Here is a 16,700-nt window from a genome sequence, read left to right on the forward strand (position 1 = left end):
AATTCACATGTAAGAGTGTAATCAGAGGGGTGTAAACTGCAAACCACCAGGAATGCCTGCTTGCTCTAGAGACCTGAATAGAAAATTTATGTGTTCATACTTCACTGTCTGTCCTAGAAAAGTTAGAATAATAGGCTATGCTACAGTTCTCAGCTGAGTCATAATACTTATCTGCATTCACCTGTTTGTAGCAGGTCTTAATAAGACTAAAAACAAATCCTCTGTCCATAATAGACAATAGATCGTTGAGGAAAAATGCGAGACTGGTATTGAGCCTTTCAACCATTTCTGTGTCCTAGAGAAAAGGAAAAAAAAATAGGAAAGAAAATGACAAAGAGCACACTGAGCAGTAGTATGGTAATATCATGTGTTCAAATGACAATTCCTGGTCTAGGCACCAGCAAACAATATGCAGGAGGTCTGGTGCCTAAGCTCTGACCTGCGCTCACTTTAATTGTTTGCCATTACCTTCTGAAACCGAGAGACTATATCACCGGCAATTGTGCTGACCAAAGCATTTACATCATCCATGAAACGCTCAGGAAAACGATGCTTTCGCGAACCCTCCAGTTTGTCAGCAAAATACAAATGATGCACCATGCTCTTCACCTATAGGAATATAAATTACAGTGGAGTCACTTGCAGAAATGAAGGAGGGAAGCTCAATTGTTGCTGCTTGTGTTTTAAACTACGGATTTTAAGACAATAAGCAAAGTGTTTCCAGTTTGCTCACCATCAGCTCGAAGAAGAACCAGGCCTGCTGCAGCGCTGCCTCCCGCACGCTCCCACTGCACACAACCCACTGTAAGGCCAGCTCTTCGTGAAAAAGCTACACAGATGCAAATCCAGAGTTAGTCCGAGCCTCACCATCAGCTCACAAAACAGTCCGCATGAGAAATGGTAGCACGATCCATGGGAAGTATGGCAAACAATGAGGTTAAGCAAAATAATAACTGAGAACATGACGGCAGTGGCAGCATCCCTTAAAGAAATCCCCAACTAACAATGAAGGATGATGTCATGATATGTGATGTGAGAAACGTTTCACAGCAGCTTGCTCCGAAATCGAATTTCAAGTGTCAAAAGAATTTTTCCACCCACCCAAAAAAAAAAGTTTGGTGCTCAAATTAGTTCATTTTAAAAGTCTACCTTTCTGCCTGGTCTGATTTTTGCAGGAAAAGGGAGTAAAAAGTGGACATATAAAGCAATTTGTACAAAGATGTATGTTTACTGTGAGAAAGGCCTTAAAACAGTAAGAAAGAAACATGGCACTAAGAACCAGCTTTTTGATTTCTTTTCTTGGGAGGACCAATCCACAGACTGGACACTGTCAGTGATCACATTGTCATTACATAAAAAGTCAGGCATTTTGTCTTTCTGACTTGTTTAATAGGATCTCATCACCTTTAAGGGAGTGCACTTCCCAAGTAACTCCCCTTCACTTTCTGGAGACACTTTGGATTGAGCATACACTTGCAATGCTAACCATCTAACGCACTGTAATTTTGCAGGATGTATCATTTACATGTCTAGACAGTGCTATTCATATTTTTTGAAAGCCAGAAATACTTTGGCTCCAAACAGTATGGACATTAAATCAGACAAGCTACTCCTGCTCATTTTAATTTTCCCAATTCAGCTCTGTCAGAATACTTCATATTCGCTACAGCCTGGACATTCGGAGGTGCTAAGCAACAGCAGATCCTAATGACCTCGGAAAGGATCAGGCTATAAATAAAAGAATAGATTGCATCATGTTTTCAGAATGACTTGACCTCCCTGCCCCACAATATCAATTGTCTTCACTGAAATCTACCTTTTTAGTTGGTAATCGTCCTGTTAATGTTTGTAAGAAACTTGACGTCTCAGTGTGCGAAGACATACGATTACAACTTCGATCCGTAGCCTACGGAGTGGAGATGAATGAATGATGACAGGACATTAAAGTTTGCTGTGGATGTGTTTTGCAGCTCAAGGACAATGTACGTTTACAAAAATACTGTTCCAACTGTAGGCTTTTACTGTCTTTACACCTTTTTATGCATTCTCAAAGACTTACTCATTTACAGATCTGGTTTAAACAAAATGACAGTACTTCTTATTGACATATAGGCTATTCAAATAACTGCATGTTCTTATGCACAAAGACACTTAATGCTGCAAAGCATGAAACCTTTTCATCATTCTATTTTATCAACATGCATATGTCAAGGAAGTAATACTCGTAATTTCAGTGCCATACCTCTCACTCTACCAGAGACCAAGCACGTGGGGATGCAGCCCCCACGGCGACGCTGCTACTGGCACAGAGAATCAGAAAATTACTCAGGTTCTCTCCATGTCTCGTGGAAATAATTTGCCATGAGTGCAAATGAACTCAGTCTAAATATTTCTGGAAGACTGGTAAACTTGAAAGCAAGTACAGTTGAGAGGTATGTTCGAGGCAACCATGCAGTGGAAAGCAGCAGGCAATGGGGACTGAATAAGTTAAAGTCTTTGGACTGAAGCTGCTATAAAGTTTTCATACTTTGCAACACAGAACAGATAAAATTGGACCTAGCAAGTCACTGGTTCCAGCACTTAAATTTACATCTTTCAAGAGAGAATTTCACATGTGTATCAATTTTTGTTTAACAATATTCCACTCAAACAGTCATGACTAGGTGACTATGAACACTAAATGCTTGATGAAAATGGGAAGATGGTTCACAACGTTGAGAGGAATGGCAAACATGGACAAAACTATGAAGCTGTGATTGATGTTCCCATTTAGAAATGTGCTCCATCTGAAGCTGAAACTAATGTTAACGAGAAACAGAGAAGGTAAAAAGAAAAGAAAAGCAGTCACAGCATTTACATTTCACAGACCAGCAACCACTGAAATGAAAGGAGGGGACACAATCACGCGTTTTGAGGATTTTCATGCAGTGTAGTGAGGTGGTGGGGGAGAAGATGCTAATTCATAAAACAAAACTCACAAAGAAGTTTTCAAGGAATATTAAAAAAAAAAAAAAAAAAAAAAAAGCAAAAGCAAACCACCAAATTCAGAGTATATACTGAAAAGAAGATATTCTACAGGGAAACATCAGGGAAAACAAAGCCAGAAAAACCTCTACTGAAGACACCACCTGTGTTGACTCTGCACTTGGGCTGGGGTTGGATCCCCATGGGGCTGCTTTTGGACCACCAGTGTTTACCCAGGAATTGGAGCGGTCTAAACCCTGAGCATGTAATAGAAAGCAGTTGGGAAAGGAAAGAAATATTACATGTTGCATGCCATACAGTAGTCAAATTGTAGTCCTTAAAAGCAATCAAACTGGGTACATTGCAAACATATCACCAATTAGAATTGTTAACATTGATTGAATTCTCAGGAATTTCTTGAGACATTTTAGTCCAGAGGATTATTTTTGTCTCATCACACGTTCACCACACATTAATACTGCCAACAGCTCTGGCCCAGCCTGTCCTCTCTGGAATTGTTGACATTAAAAAACTGTCCAGATTTCTCAGATTTTTCTCAGATCTTTTTTTAAGGTAGACTACTTGCTAGCCCACACACTATAAGCTCTACAAAGTCTATGAAAATACTGAGAAACTTTGAAAACACTGCCAGCTCTCACAGGGTTTCCTATTCATGGACTAAAAATCCTGCAGTGTTTGTAGAGCAACCCTGTGAACAAGATTTCACATGGACATTTGGCCATTTTCTCTGGGCACTAGGGCAGACAGAGGAAAGAGGATACCTTACATACCTTTTCTGGAACCAACCTGCTTCACCGAACAAAATATTTGAAAAATCTTTTTTTTTTTTTTTTTAAAGCTTGATCTCATTTGTACTCCAAATTCTACTCATGCAGTGTTGCCATGTGTGCAAAATTACTGTGGCTCCTTCCTTTCAAGACACTCAGAAAGAAGGAAACTGAGAATTAAATTAGTGTTTGACACCAGGCTACTCTCCAGTCAAGACCATTCAGTGGGATACAGCGGATGTACCCGGGTCTCAGGATCCAGCTCTATCAGAGGCAGCTGTGCAATGCCATAGCCATTCCTTAAAAATTCCACACATTGTTTTCAACCCTCATCTGAGAGAGCTTTTATCCTACTTTCTGTGCCAGCCTAGGCCTTTTCCCAATATATGAAGCAAAGATGCAGCCCACTTCATCGCAGAGATTACCAGCTGCAAAGTCCATCATGCCTAACTATTCTCACAAGGGCAATTCTACCCAAAGATTGAGCTTGGGATTAAAATCATTAATGCACTGAGCTATCCACTATGTGAATTACAGCAATGCTGTAATTTTGCTTAAGGTTCCCGATAGAAATGTACTGAACATACAGAAGGAGAGTGTTTTAATCTCAACTACTTACTGGAAGAGAGAAATCAAACCTCTCTTTCCTGCTCAGACCCACAGACATGCTTTATTTTGCTCACCATGAATTAAAGTAAAAAAATTTTGCAAAACATTGAACTAAGCTCTTGTTTTGTCAAACCAGGTCTAATTCTGCTAATGCCTTTTAATTTCTATTCACGTTTTCTAATCACAACATCCTGTTGGTTCTGAGAATAGCCACATATAATGGTTACAGAAGCAGATTTTGTAAATGTCTGAAAGATCCCCCTCCGATTTCTTCCCTCTCTGGAAAATAAGAGAGTACAAGGCCTTCTTTTTGCTTGGCAAAGTGCCCCAAACTCCTGTTAAATTCTGTCCTATTTCTGGGGTTACACCTGCAGCTGGATCTGTGCAAGTACATAACACACATCTGTGAAATCCACTATCAGAGCAATGGAACTCCACAATCGTTTGTTTCTTACCAGCACATCCCCAACATGTCAGGAACTCTCTAAGCGTAAAATCTCATCATAGGTCTTCTTAGACACTCAATAAATTCACTTTAGTAGGGAATAAAATTTACATGGCTTCAATTCACAAATGAAGGCAAAATAAGTGACAAGACCTAAACCTATTACGCCTAAACCTAAACCTCCTCTATTATGCAAATACACCAAAATCTTCTAAATCCTGTAAAGGGGATGACTATTTGAATTTTCCCAATTAAGTATTATGCCGATGTGAGTGAGATTTACAGCAAGTTTACCAAAACTATCAAATACCTTGTATTTCAGTAAAAAACAACACAAGACCGGACTCCAAAAACTTCTATCAAATGTTTTTTGTCCTTTCTAAAAGCAGAAAGACTCCCACATAGATTCATTTTGAAGGGCAAGTTCCTAATTTGGATATAGGTACTTAAATCATTGCTTGGAAAAACAGAATAGGAATTTTTGCACCCTTATACACTTTTCAGCACCTCAAGAAGTATCTCATGTTTTTATTGACATTAACAGAAATAATTACATTTAACCAAAATTTTGTGTAAGTCAGACCGAGCTTAATTTCTGATACTATCTGGCTATCCTGAAGAAAACTTTCCCATTAGCAGTTATGGACACATTAGTATTTTTAAAGCCTGGACTACCTCTAGAAGAAAATCTCTCTTAATTTTGTACTGTGACATTATTCACTAAGCCAGCACATATTAAGCTTCTGATACCCTGTGTAAATTCCATATGCACATTAGTGCCTATGGCATTTCACAAAAGGTCACAGTTGTTTAATTAGCAAGATACTGAAGTGGTCTTTAAAATATTTTAAGACTTTCAGTCCAAACTTTGATGTAAGAAATAATGGTTTGCCTACCCACACTTCTTCAGCCTCCTATTTGGTCAGGAAATCACATCATTATTCATTTAAAATTAGCAGTCTCTTTCTCATGCTGTTTTTCTTGTTTTTATAAAACCCAGGTCTGCTGTCAAGCCTGCCTGGTTGGGTTGATGGCTTTATTAAAAAACCTTCACTGATTTTGCCACAGGATCAAACGTAATAGCTCTCTGAAAGGGCTCAGAAATTCATCTATACTGGAAAGAGTCAAGGAACGCAGGTGGGAAAGTGTCTCATCTTGGGTAAATTGTCACAGTTTAGAGACGAAGAAAAGAACCCAAACTGAACTAAGACACTTCTCTCAGGCTTGGCCTGGCTCATATCACCTATGTTAGGTGAAAACTGAAGTGCTCAATCTGGGACTGTAGCAGCCCTAAATAATCGAAGTCACCAAAGGGGGACAGGCACTTCTGCATGTGATTCCTATCTTGTGTGATATAAATTGTCTGTCAAGGAGCTTTTTTCTCTCTGTTGACTATAAGGGACAACCACACTTCCAAAACAGACAACGTACCTGAGGCTGAGCAGTATGAATCTAGGCCCAAACATGCCATAAACATGTGTATATACACCCTGAGAACCTAACACCTGGAGTAAGACCACACCAGATGCTCTGCATTCATTTGCCACCATTCACTGGAAAGCCACTTTTAGCAAGTACTAAAGGTGTGGGGAGTCATCGTGGGTGCTCAGGTTAGCACACCATAAATTCACTCTGCAGCTCAGCTGGCCAGACTATGGCTCAATTACTAACCATCCAAAATATCTCTGGCCATGAAATATTCCTGCTGTGTGCAAGGTACCTGCTCCGGACATAGGTAAGTACAGAAAGCATTTGAGCAGCCGTTAGTGCTGAACACAGAGGGGAAGAGAATTTGGGTTTGGGAGGTAAGAAGGGTCAAAGAGTGGCAAAGTAGGGGATGCAAAGTTTGGGGAGACATTACAACTGGTCAGAGGATACAGGTGCTGGCCACGTGAAAACTGAGGTAGTAAAACCTTTCTGTTCTTACTAGTCTTGGAGAGGCAAGTCCAGAAGGACTCTTGGCCTGACTACCATGCTTGTGGAACTAACACTGGCAGGATGTCTATAATGTCAGAGAGATCAGCAACAATTTTTAGGGAGTGGAGTGTCAGGTATGCTACCAGCAACCACCAGAAAGAGCCTGAGAAGGCTTTTTTGTCTTTTTCATAGGAAAACACATCAAAACTTCCCCGTTCTTTCTTTAGATACTTAATAAAAGATGCTGAAGGCCCCCTAAAACCCGCAGCAGTGCATTCATACCTTACTGCCAATGATGGAGCGAACTTCATCATCAGGCGAGGTGGGGGTCCCAGATATGTCTGGGTTGCTGTTGCTGAGGCTCCGTGAGCGGTTCAGGTTGAGGCTGGCCGGCCGTACAGCAGATCGAGCCATGGTGGCATAGTGCACTGATCCCCCTAGGCCACCAGGACCTACGGTATTGAAAAAAAAACCATCCTGTTACACCAGCAGCCTTAGTGTAAGCTTTATACCAGCCTGTTACAGCTAAACCTGTGTATAAGCAGTAGGTCTGGCCCATCAGGAAATCTTCCCCGTGCTTCCCCTGCCTGGTGCTCCATGGTAAGCACCAGGGTGATGGGATTAAAATCCTATTGTATTCACTGATCTGTGGCAAGCAGGAAGATCGCAGTGGCTTTAGGCAGCCAGTGTGAGTTATGTCTTTAGCCAGACTAAAGACTAGAAACCACTGAAGAACCACTGGGGCACAGTTTTAAGCACGCAGCTTTTCCAGCCCTCCTCAGACATCTTCCACTGCAGGCGAGAAGCAAATGCTGGGAACAAGAGTCCTTCCAAAGCCTAGTTTCTGGCCTTTCATTCACACCGTCTCTCCACCCATACAGATTCCTCCCTTGTTCCCAGCAGAGGTGGAACTAGCTTGTTTCCCTCCTGCACTCAGACACCTGTTTTCAAGTGTTTTAGATGCCATTGTTAGTGTGTCTACTTTTGCTGGAATGGGATACAAGTCCAGAAGCACTAACGAAGGAGACTGGGAAGCAAAACAGGGCAGAGTGTACCACATCCATGTACTTGCCACAGAAAACAATACTTACATGGGGCTTATAAAAACGATGGAGAGCAACTTTTTTACTTAGGCAGACAATGACAGGACAAGGGAGAACGGCTTTAAACTAAAAAAGCAGAGATTTACATGAGATGTTGGGAGGAAATTCTTCACTCAGAGGGCAATAAGGCAATGGAACAGGTTACCCAGAGAAGCTGTGGATGCCCCATCCCTGGAGGTGTTCAAGGCCAGGCTGGATGAGGCCTTGGCCAACCTGATCTAGTGGGTAACATCCTGTTCATGGCAAGAGGTTGGAAATGGATGATCTTTAAGGTCCCTTCCAACCCAAGCCATTCTGTGATTCTATAGTTCTATGATTCTACAAAAAACATCCCTAATTCCTAAAAAAAAAAAAAAAGTATTTTGCCATAATTTCACCTTGTGCTCCTTCATGAGTGACACTCAACAGCATCAAATAGTTAAATCTCTGACATGGCTAACTGTAATTAAACTCATCTTCTAAATGGCAACACTGCACCATAAAGTTAATAAAAAGGCTTGGCAGGGAACCAGCCATGCAATTGGAGCTCAGAGCACCTGCCAGCAAGCACTTTCTGCTTGCTTTTAACAAATTGTGACATCAAATAAAATGAAAAAAGAGCTACCTGGTGATGGCGAGTTGGGATAGGTATTTGGTAGGCGGAAAACATAATAAATATAGGAAGCAAGAAGGCTGTTTCTGCCATGCTGGTCCTGGTTTCCATCCAAGTTCTTGTGAAGTCTGTTTATGATCGATGCCATTGCTTCAAAAGATGCTTGGCCCAGGTTAACTAAAAGTAGTAAGAAAGAAGTTCAGTTTAGATTTCAACAATAGGCACAATCAAATCCTGAATATGTACTTCATCCACCTTCTAAAGGATAAATGGTGAAGCTTGCTAGAGCATAGCAAGCATCTCTCAAGAAAAAATGAAGCTGGTATTTGAAGTAGATCTAATAAACAGCTTGAGAAGAAGACAGGTGTGGCAGTGATAATTTTCTATTCATTTTAGTAACATTTAATGAATATAGGTCCGATTCCTGGAATTAGCCCAATTTTGGCCAGAAACTTCAATGGTAACAAAGTCCTTGTTTAACTGATGAATAACACCTGTTGGATATTTATCATAAGTCTTCTCAGTCAACTATTTCCTCCAAAGAAATAAGAGGAAAACTTGAGGAAAGAAAAACAACAATTTCATTCTGTTCTCAAAAAAGAATTCTGTACTAAAAATGAGCACAGAAAACCACACACGGACCTGGCTAGATATTTAAAGCAAATTAGGGATGAAGCAGATTGCAGCTTGAGACTGTAAATCTTAGTTTTTTTCAAAGCTAGACACTAATGTCTTCAATCCTCCATATAGATAAATTAAACCAAACCAAAACACTTAAAAAGTGAAAGAGCTTTAAAATAAAAAATAAAAATTCAAGCAAAACTCTTCCTCCTTTCTAAGGGAGGAAGATAACCTTTCTAAAATAAATGACTGCTATTTTCATAGTAGTGTCAGTTACCTATACTCCATCATGTCTAAACTCCAGTTTCCTGTTAAAAATCCCAATTACCATTTTAAATAACAAGAATTTAAGTTTCGTTAAATGCTCAGTTATGCCATTTAGGCATAGCCCATAACAGGGAGCAAAAGAAAGGATTGTTCATACTGGCTGCATCAGATCCACAACAGCTACAGGAACACACAGCATCTATATCTTCGTAACTTACCTACTTCAAGGTTTTCCAAGGTGACTAGTGAGGTTGAAAGGCTTAATTTCTGAATGTCAGTATGGAGACACCCTAACAGGCTCCAATGCTAAGAAAGTGCTGGGCATCCAATTTACAAAAGTCAGGCTCCTTTCTGGTACCTCAACTTGGACAACAAATTACTAGCCATTCTTGAAAACCTCTGCATTAAATATTGCTCCTGTGTATGTCACCACTGATCTGGATGCCAGCATGTTTTATTTTGAAGATACATGGTATATTAGTGGCACTAAAATGAAGCATAAAAATGGACTTCTTTATTTCTACATAAATATGATAAAATTGGAAGTGTCAAACTCTCAGCTATGTAATTCTCTATAAAACTTAAATAAAATACCTATTTGGCCTGCAATGACAGGAGGTCTTACTACCAGAAGAATCAGTTTGTCAAGCAGGAGATGAAGAAATCGCACTACCGGCTCCAGTTGAGAGGAATTTAAAGCTGAAATGCTGCTCTTCAGTTCATTTTCCAAGTTGTTTTCCATAATTCTCATGTCTCCTATTCGCACAGGGAACATGTGCTCATCCAGAGCATGGACAAGTGCAAAGAACTTGTCAAGATAAGGGTCCTACACATAAGCAAAAAATAATAATCAGCAAGAAGCTTCCAAAGGAACACTGCTTTCTGTGGACTTGTGGCTCGTGGGTGGATTATCTCTATGTCTTTCACTGTCTTCTATCTAACTATTTAATCTCACAAAATTAGCAGAAATACAACATCTGAGAGCTCTGCCTATATATCTTATTCAACTAAAATCAACCAATGTTCAGAAATGGTCAGGGCAAAACTAGAAAACCCACAGACTGCATTTCTAAGAATTTAGAAAAACAGACAAAAATGCACTAAAGCTATGGTACTAATTACAGCACAAATAAAATACACAAAAAAAAAACATCAAAATGAAGTATGAGGAATTAATAAACTAAAAGCTGAAATGATTAGTCAAAACGATTGCCATCTTTCATTTTGGATCAAAGAAAGACAGACAAAAAATACACAGAGAAACAAAAGAGGCAGAGGGGAAAAGGCAAAACAAGAAAACGTATGCCTAGAGTGCATGTTAGATCTGTTGTAATAAAAAACAACAGTCTGAGGTCTGAAAACAGTGTTGGCCATTCAACCCTTGTGAATAAAGGCCAAACTACTCATGTTTTTCAGCAGAACTTCTCAAATATACTCACAGCAGAATGTGGAATAACAGGTCTGCTGGCTCAGAACTGAAAATGAGATTGCAATTTCACTACAAGTAATTACTGTACCCTTCAATAGTATCAACTTTGACAGTATTTTCAACTGTCAAACGATTATCAGGCTCTTTATATTCCAATGACTAATAACAGCACAAACGTACCTGAGTATGGAGGGATGATACAGCAACAACCTCTACATTGAAAACTCCTTTGTGATTATCCACCCACTTCATTCCGGGAAGTGGAACCTGCAGGTTAACACAAAGATGAATGGGGATGTGACAGAAAGCAAAGCTACAGTAATTCTCATTAAAATTGCCATTTCTTTTCATTTTACTGTCAGATCATACACCATGATCTTGTTGTGTTGTTACCAGTTGATACCATGCATAAAGACACACATCTGTCTAAACTTGGCATTTAAGAAATAAGAGTTAAAAATACACATGCATGCACACATAAACATATAGGTACACATATATCCTCTCACTTTTTTTTGACAGAAGAATTATCCTCCTGATTTTCAACACAAAGAACAACTCACCTCTGGAGAAAGCACTGAATAAGCCTGGGGTGGTTTTTCCAATGAAACAGGTAGGCAGAACTGACCAGTCTTTAACCGTCCATTTTGAAGCATTGGTATCCACTTTAAAGAAAAGGAATTAAAAAATAATAAAAACCAAAAAATTCTCCAGGCTTTCTTGAACTTTGCAGGCTTGACTATCTCAAACTCTAAAATACATCGACAATGATGCTAAACAAAATGCAAATAAATGCATTATGGATGTATCCTGAGCTGAAAAATAGATTGAAAGACACTCACGGTGTATCCAACTGGAGTCTCTAGGGGAGTGTTTTGCTTTTGTTGGCAGCTGACATGGTAGAAAGTAAAAAGCAGATGGTGGTGATCGGTTAAAGTGGCAGGAAGCTTAATCTTGATTTCCTCATGAAAATCAGGCGACCTGTGCAGAGACCAGACACTCAACTGAGTCATCAATATAAGCAGCGTGGTTTACTATCTCATGCTTGAGATCTTTTAAGTATCTGGAAGGAAAGAGTTTTATGGACTACCCAAAGAGATTAAAAGCTTCACTTTCTAATTACCAAGGACTGGAAAAACTTCCAGTGTGCATTTCCAGTGCATAAAATATGCAAGCAGCAGCCCGGTGCTTGCTGCACTGCAGTTCCCCATGTCCCCTCCCCTCACACAAGGATTCTGAACTGCACTGCTCCCCACGAGCAATGAACTCTTGTCACAGGGTGGAGATTGCCACCGTACCCAGTCTGAAAGAGAGGATTTTCTCCCTGGTACAACCACAAAGACAGGCAGCATGGTAAGGCCAGACTTGACACTCCTTACCTGAGCTGCTGTGATGCTGTTTTCAAGACCAAGTATTTCCAATTTGTAACTATAGCCTAAAAGGCTCTAAGTACCTAATTGCTCAACACAATAATAAAGCACATGCTAACAAGAGTTTATAACATAAATCATCATGCCTAACTTGAAGCTTCTATATAAAGCATCTGCTGACTTGAGCTAAGTGCTCAGGATCAGGGCCTCTGACACGATGCTTTTGATTTGTACCAGAGCACACAAAGATTCAGTCTCCTCGTCGCTGCAAAGCTCTAATGACATCAACTGACACTGCAGGTGTTGCTGTAAGTGCTATGCAGACAGTCACTGCTCCATAAATAACATAAATAACAGTGAGACAGATTCACAGTGGTAAAACTTCTTTTGGGTGGAACCATGCTATACCCATTGGGAGCCACGTCTGTTTACATACTGACGTATGTTTTACCTGTTGTGATAGACTACAGCTGTGTAAGCTTCCTTGGAAAATTCAGGACAGCTAGATTTGCCAAAGATGACCTGTAAAAAAGAAAAAAATCAACAGAAATCCCCCATAAAACCGTGCCAAGAAGCTGTTCCACAATCCTATTTACAGCTCTATTAATGAGGCTGTGCAGCTCTGTGCGGTTGCAACTACTTGGTACGTGCCCCTTCACTTCTATGCAACATTTTACCCAGTCACTGAGGAGTTTACAATTTTAATAATCCCATTTGCACATGCACACAGATACAGCTGAAGAACTGATGCATGTAACCATTGCCAGCCAGAGCCAATGAGAGATTTTCCCTGCTATTTAGCAGATGCAAAAGGGCAAAAATCAGGGAGATCATGAATTCAGGAGAAATTAGAGGAAAGGAGGGAAGGGAGAGAACATCAGGAGAATCAGGACAACAGAGCTCAGATGAGGCAAACTAAGGAGAACAGAGGAAATTAACAAGTGAGTAACAACAAATAGGGGATTTTCTGCACAAAGTCTCAAACCACACTACAAGGAAGGGCAGTTTCACAAGAGCTGTACAAGTACACCCTAAGGGGGAGACACCTCACACCTAAACCTTCACCAAGTGCTGATCACTTCTGGCACCGAACACAAGTATAACTATCACCCTTCCATTTCTCAGGCATGGAAGCAAACACTACTTCAAGCACAGGGTGTCTGCTGCCAACTTCTTGGGTTAAAATACTACTACATTGTTATTTTGCATACTCCATACAAATGCCCTCTATAAACACCTTGAGATGTTCTGATTGCGTGCTTCCTGGAACTTTGTGTTTTGAAATGTATTTCAGTGAGGTTTCTTTAACACAGGGATTTTATGGCTGTAATGTGCATCCTGTCTTGTCAGGACGCAGCACTCACACTGAGCACAAAGCTCTCCCCTCACCGGCATAGCATTGCTGGGGTCCTCTCCATACATGAACTGGACTTTGACAGTGATATTCCTGGCAGATCCTTGGCGGTTGGCGAAGTTAAGGCTCTGAGGATAGACATAAAGAAGGTTCCTGCAAGAGACAAAGGCACCTCTGTTAGAATGACAGCGTTCACACCATTATTTAATGCTGTTGTTTAACCCCCTAAAGAAACAGAAGCAGCGTGAAGGGTTTGTTATTTTCCATTAGGCGGTGGTTTCTCTTGAACACACGTGCACACCCGCACAAGTGACTTGATAATGACCTCTTCTTTTAGACATCAGAAGTCTTAACTCATGTGGTATTTTGGAACAGTTCCTGTTTATAAAGATCCTTGAAAAATACATCAAAAATTTCCAAGTGATTACACTATTTAGCAAGTTCAAGTGGAGAGAAAACATCTCAGGAGAGTGGCTGGTTTCTGTTGAATACCTTCTTTTTTGTGACTTTTTTTTTTTTTTAATTTCCATTCACCACGATAAATTCAGGTTCCAACTCTCCTGTGACAACGGACTGACCTAAAAGGACATCTGTATTCTTGAATTTTCAGCAGATAGGGAACCTCTGCAATGCCTCAGAGGAGATGGTGTTTTCAATTCCACACCCCAGTACCCACTCAGTGAAAGATGGGGATCAACCAAAACTGCCAGCTGAGATGCCGGAGTTTTGACAAATTAATCCCACCCAAAGACTTGGTTCTGACAATCTCAGCTCCGTTTGCTCCCTGATACCCCGGGTGCTCCCCTCTATGCCACCACCACCCAACGCTGGGCTTAAGGAAAGCTCTAAGGGCCTGAGAAGGAACCTCCTCAAGGGCAGTGTGGATGCAGAGCTCCATCAGGATACGTGGGGCCGCGTTACGGAGCCAGACTTCTTCACCCCTCCAGGCAGAGGAATATGCTTAGTTGGCACATGGGAAATTTATTCCCTTTCAAGTCCTTCATGCTGAATTAAGTTCTTGAATCCCAGCCCCGTTGGTCGCTTTGCCTAATCAATGTTCTCTTACTGTTTCAGAGTGGGCCTGTGCCGTTTTTGTGGCTCTACTAAATTACTTTGTTCTGGCATGAATACATTTGCTCCTTGATGTTCTTTTTAAAATGAAAATGGATATGAAAATTTACTCTAAAATGTACATTGCTCATAAAACTTTTATTAAGTATTATTAGTGCTTAAGAGAAGGATTTAATGTATTTGGGAAGCCTGGCTACAGGATCCCTATACTAAGGGCGGTCTTGTGCTGGGGATTGATTTACGCTGGATAGCAGGGGGGAACCTAAACCAAGCCTGCAGTTCTCCTACCAGCTCTTCTGCTGTGGCCTGGGAGAAAAGGAGTCATTTCAGCAGCTTGATGAGAAAAATGCTAAGACCTTGGAAGAGAATGAGATAGTTTCACCTTGGATCTACCAGGAAAATAACACTGCAGCACCAACAACCAGGCCAGGCATACAATGACAAAACAAAAGGACAGCTAATCCTTATGCTTCCAAGTAACAGCTACCTCCTGACGATTATTCACTGATTCCTACCAATAAAAGTTTCAGCCAAAAGCTTTAAACCCAAGGACTTGTGTCTGGAGCCGTTATTACAATGCCCTGCAAAATGTATGCAAAGCTTACATTATTATCTCAAACAGATCTCAAAAGTACTTTTACCTCCGTAAAAATGAATGGCTAAAGTGCAAAGGCTTCCCAAGCCTTGGAAATAATGGCACCAGGCACTCTCCTAAATATTTATATGATGTGATTGTAGCCATTTTCCAAATTTCTTCATAAATGTATTAAAACATTAAGAGCTGGTCCTAACTCATAAAGGGGATGTCTACCCGTTATTAAAATTCTCCTTTTCAGTAAATCCCAGAGACCTTTTTCTTTGCTTTATTCCTACTATAAAAATCATTTAAAGCCCACTTAAAGAAGGTCACCTAGGTGCATCAAAGATCTTTAGGACCATGTTTATTAAATGCATCTTTTCTTGACTGGGCTAACAGCTCTCAGGGACAGGATTTCTCCTTACAGTTTCCACAGCTCCCAAACCTTATGGTTTCACCATACCAGAGGGCCTTCCTTCCCCTGTCTTCCTGAGTCTCGCTTTGCTTGTGGGCTGTGTGACTGTTGTGACGTCCAAGACCTGGAGGGTGGCATTTTCAAGAGCACTTAGCACTGCCTGACTTTATTGGCACTGGCATTAACACGGCAACATCTACAGCTGCATGTGCTTAGCAGCCAGTCGTGAACTTTTAACACTTGACATCAGAGCATTTTGACTGCCTTTCCCCTTCACAAAGCAAACCTTCCCACGGGGCAGTTCCACATCTGAGCAGTGCTCGGGGACAAGCAAGGTCCCGTTTCATGCTGTTGGCTGAGCTGCGGTGGCGTTGGTGCACGGGGACATGCAGGAGCTTCTTCAGCTGCAGAAATCTGGTAAAATCATCTCTAATTGTTTGTTTATTGGCATTTCTTGAGCAATTTCCTCTATTTTTCTGAAGACTAAATCAGGAACAAAGATTTTTGGAGGTGATGTGGACAATACAAAGCTATTTAAAACAGAACTAAAAAAACTCTTCAACACAATTTCTTTGAAACCACAAAGCCACCCCAATTATTTTCAAGTGGATTGTGGAAAGTTGTTTTTTTTTTTTAATTTATTTTTTTTCTAACTTTTGCAACCAGTTCTTCAAGTTTTGCAGCCCCAAATCCCTGTGTCGGATGCCAAAGGCTGGACTTTGTTCCCCATTACAGAGCAGTGTCAGGCCCAGATAAAAACTTTACCTAAACGTCATCTACACAAGTGACAGTCTAAGGACTTTCCCTACAGAAAATACCACTACAATGAAAGCACATTTTATCTACTTTTTAAACACTGGAATTGTTTAAATGGGGTTATCAGGTAAAACGTTATCTCAGTCTATCATTCAAAGTAAAAACTATCACGTGTTTCAGGGGTAAGCTCTTAAGATCCCCAAGAAATCCCCACATAGGCACAATATGCGAGCAAACCAGATCTTGCACGTGTGTGGGGTTTGGTTTTTCTTTTAACTCATTTGCACATCTCTTCATGTATTTCCATTGCTATTAAGAGATGAGAAAATGCTGCAGGAACGATGACTCGAAGCAAACCTTTCAGGCTGATCACCACCCAGTGAATAACCCTAATTGTTCTAGCAATTCTTCTAACAGATTTT

General features: G+C 40.6%; 1 protein-coding gene across 8 annotated transcripts in view; it reads right to left on the reverse strand.

Annotated features, from left to right (window-relative positions):
* The window catches only part of DOCK7 (dedicator of cytokinesis 7), a gene marked incomplete at its 3' end in the record, with an annotated part of 96,903 nt that overhangs the window by 30,871 nt on the left and 49,332 nt on the right, over nucleotides 1-16,700 (reverse strand). For 6 of the 8 annotated variants that reach the window (XM_082766526.1, XM_082766525.1, XM_082766524.1 and 3 more), the window contains exons 15-26: nucleotides 13,495-13,612; nucleotides 12,557-12,627; nucleotides 11,578-11,716; nucleotides 11,299-11,400; nucleotides 10,916-11,002; nucleotides 9,901-10,132; nucleotides 8,431-8,595; nucleotides 7,006-7,175; nucleotides 1,817-1,906; nucleotides 734-829; nucleotides 469-609; nucleotides 182-295 (exon numbers count right to left, since the gene is read on the reverse strand). In XM_082766526.1, coding sequence (XP_082622652.1) covers nucleotides 182-295; nucleotides 469-609; nucleotides 734-829; nucleotides 1,817-1,906; nucleotides 7,006-7,175; nucleotides 8,431-8,595; nucleotides 9,901-10,132; nucleotides 10,916-11,002; nucleotides 11,299-11,400; nucleotides 11,578-11,716; nucleotides 12,557-12,627; nucleotides 13,495-13,612 — 1,525 coding nt within the window. Of the gene's footprint in view, nucleotides 1-181; nucleotides 296-468; nucleotides 610-733; nucleotides 830-1,816; nucleotides 1,907-7,005; nucleotides 7,176-8,430; nucleotides 8,596-9,900; nucleotides 10,133-10,915; nucleotides 11,003-11,298; nucleotides 11,401-11,577; nucleotides 11,717-12,556; nucleotides 12,628-13,494; nucleotides 13,613-16,700 lie in introns of those variants that run through there. The other 2 variants (XM_082766527.1, XR_014318057.1) reach the window with 2 other exon arrangements.

This window comes from Aythya marila, assembly GCF_965140915.1.
Source record: "Aythya marila genome assembly, chromosome: 8".
Lineage (NCBI taxonomy): Eukaryota > Metazoa > Chordata > Aves > Anseriformes > Anatidae > Aythya > Aythya marila.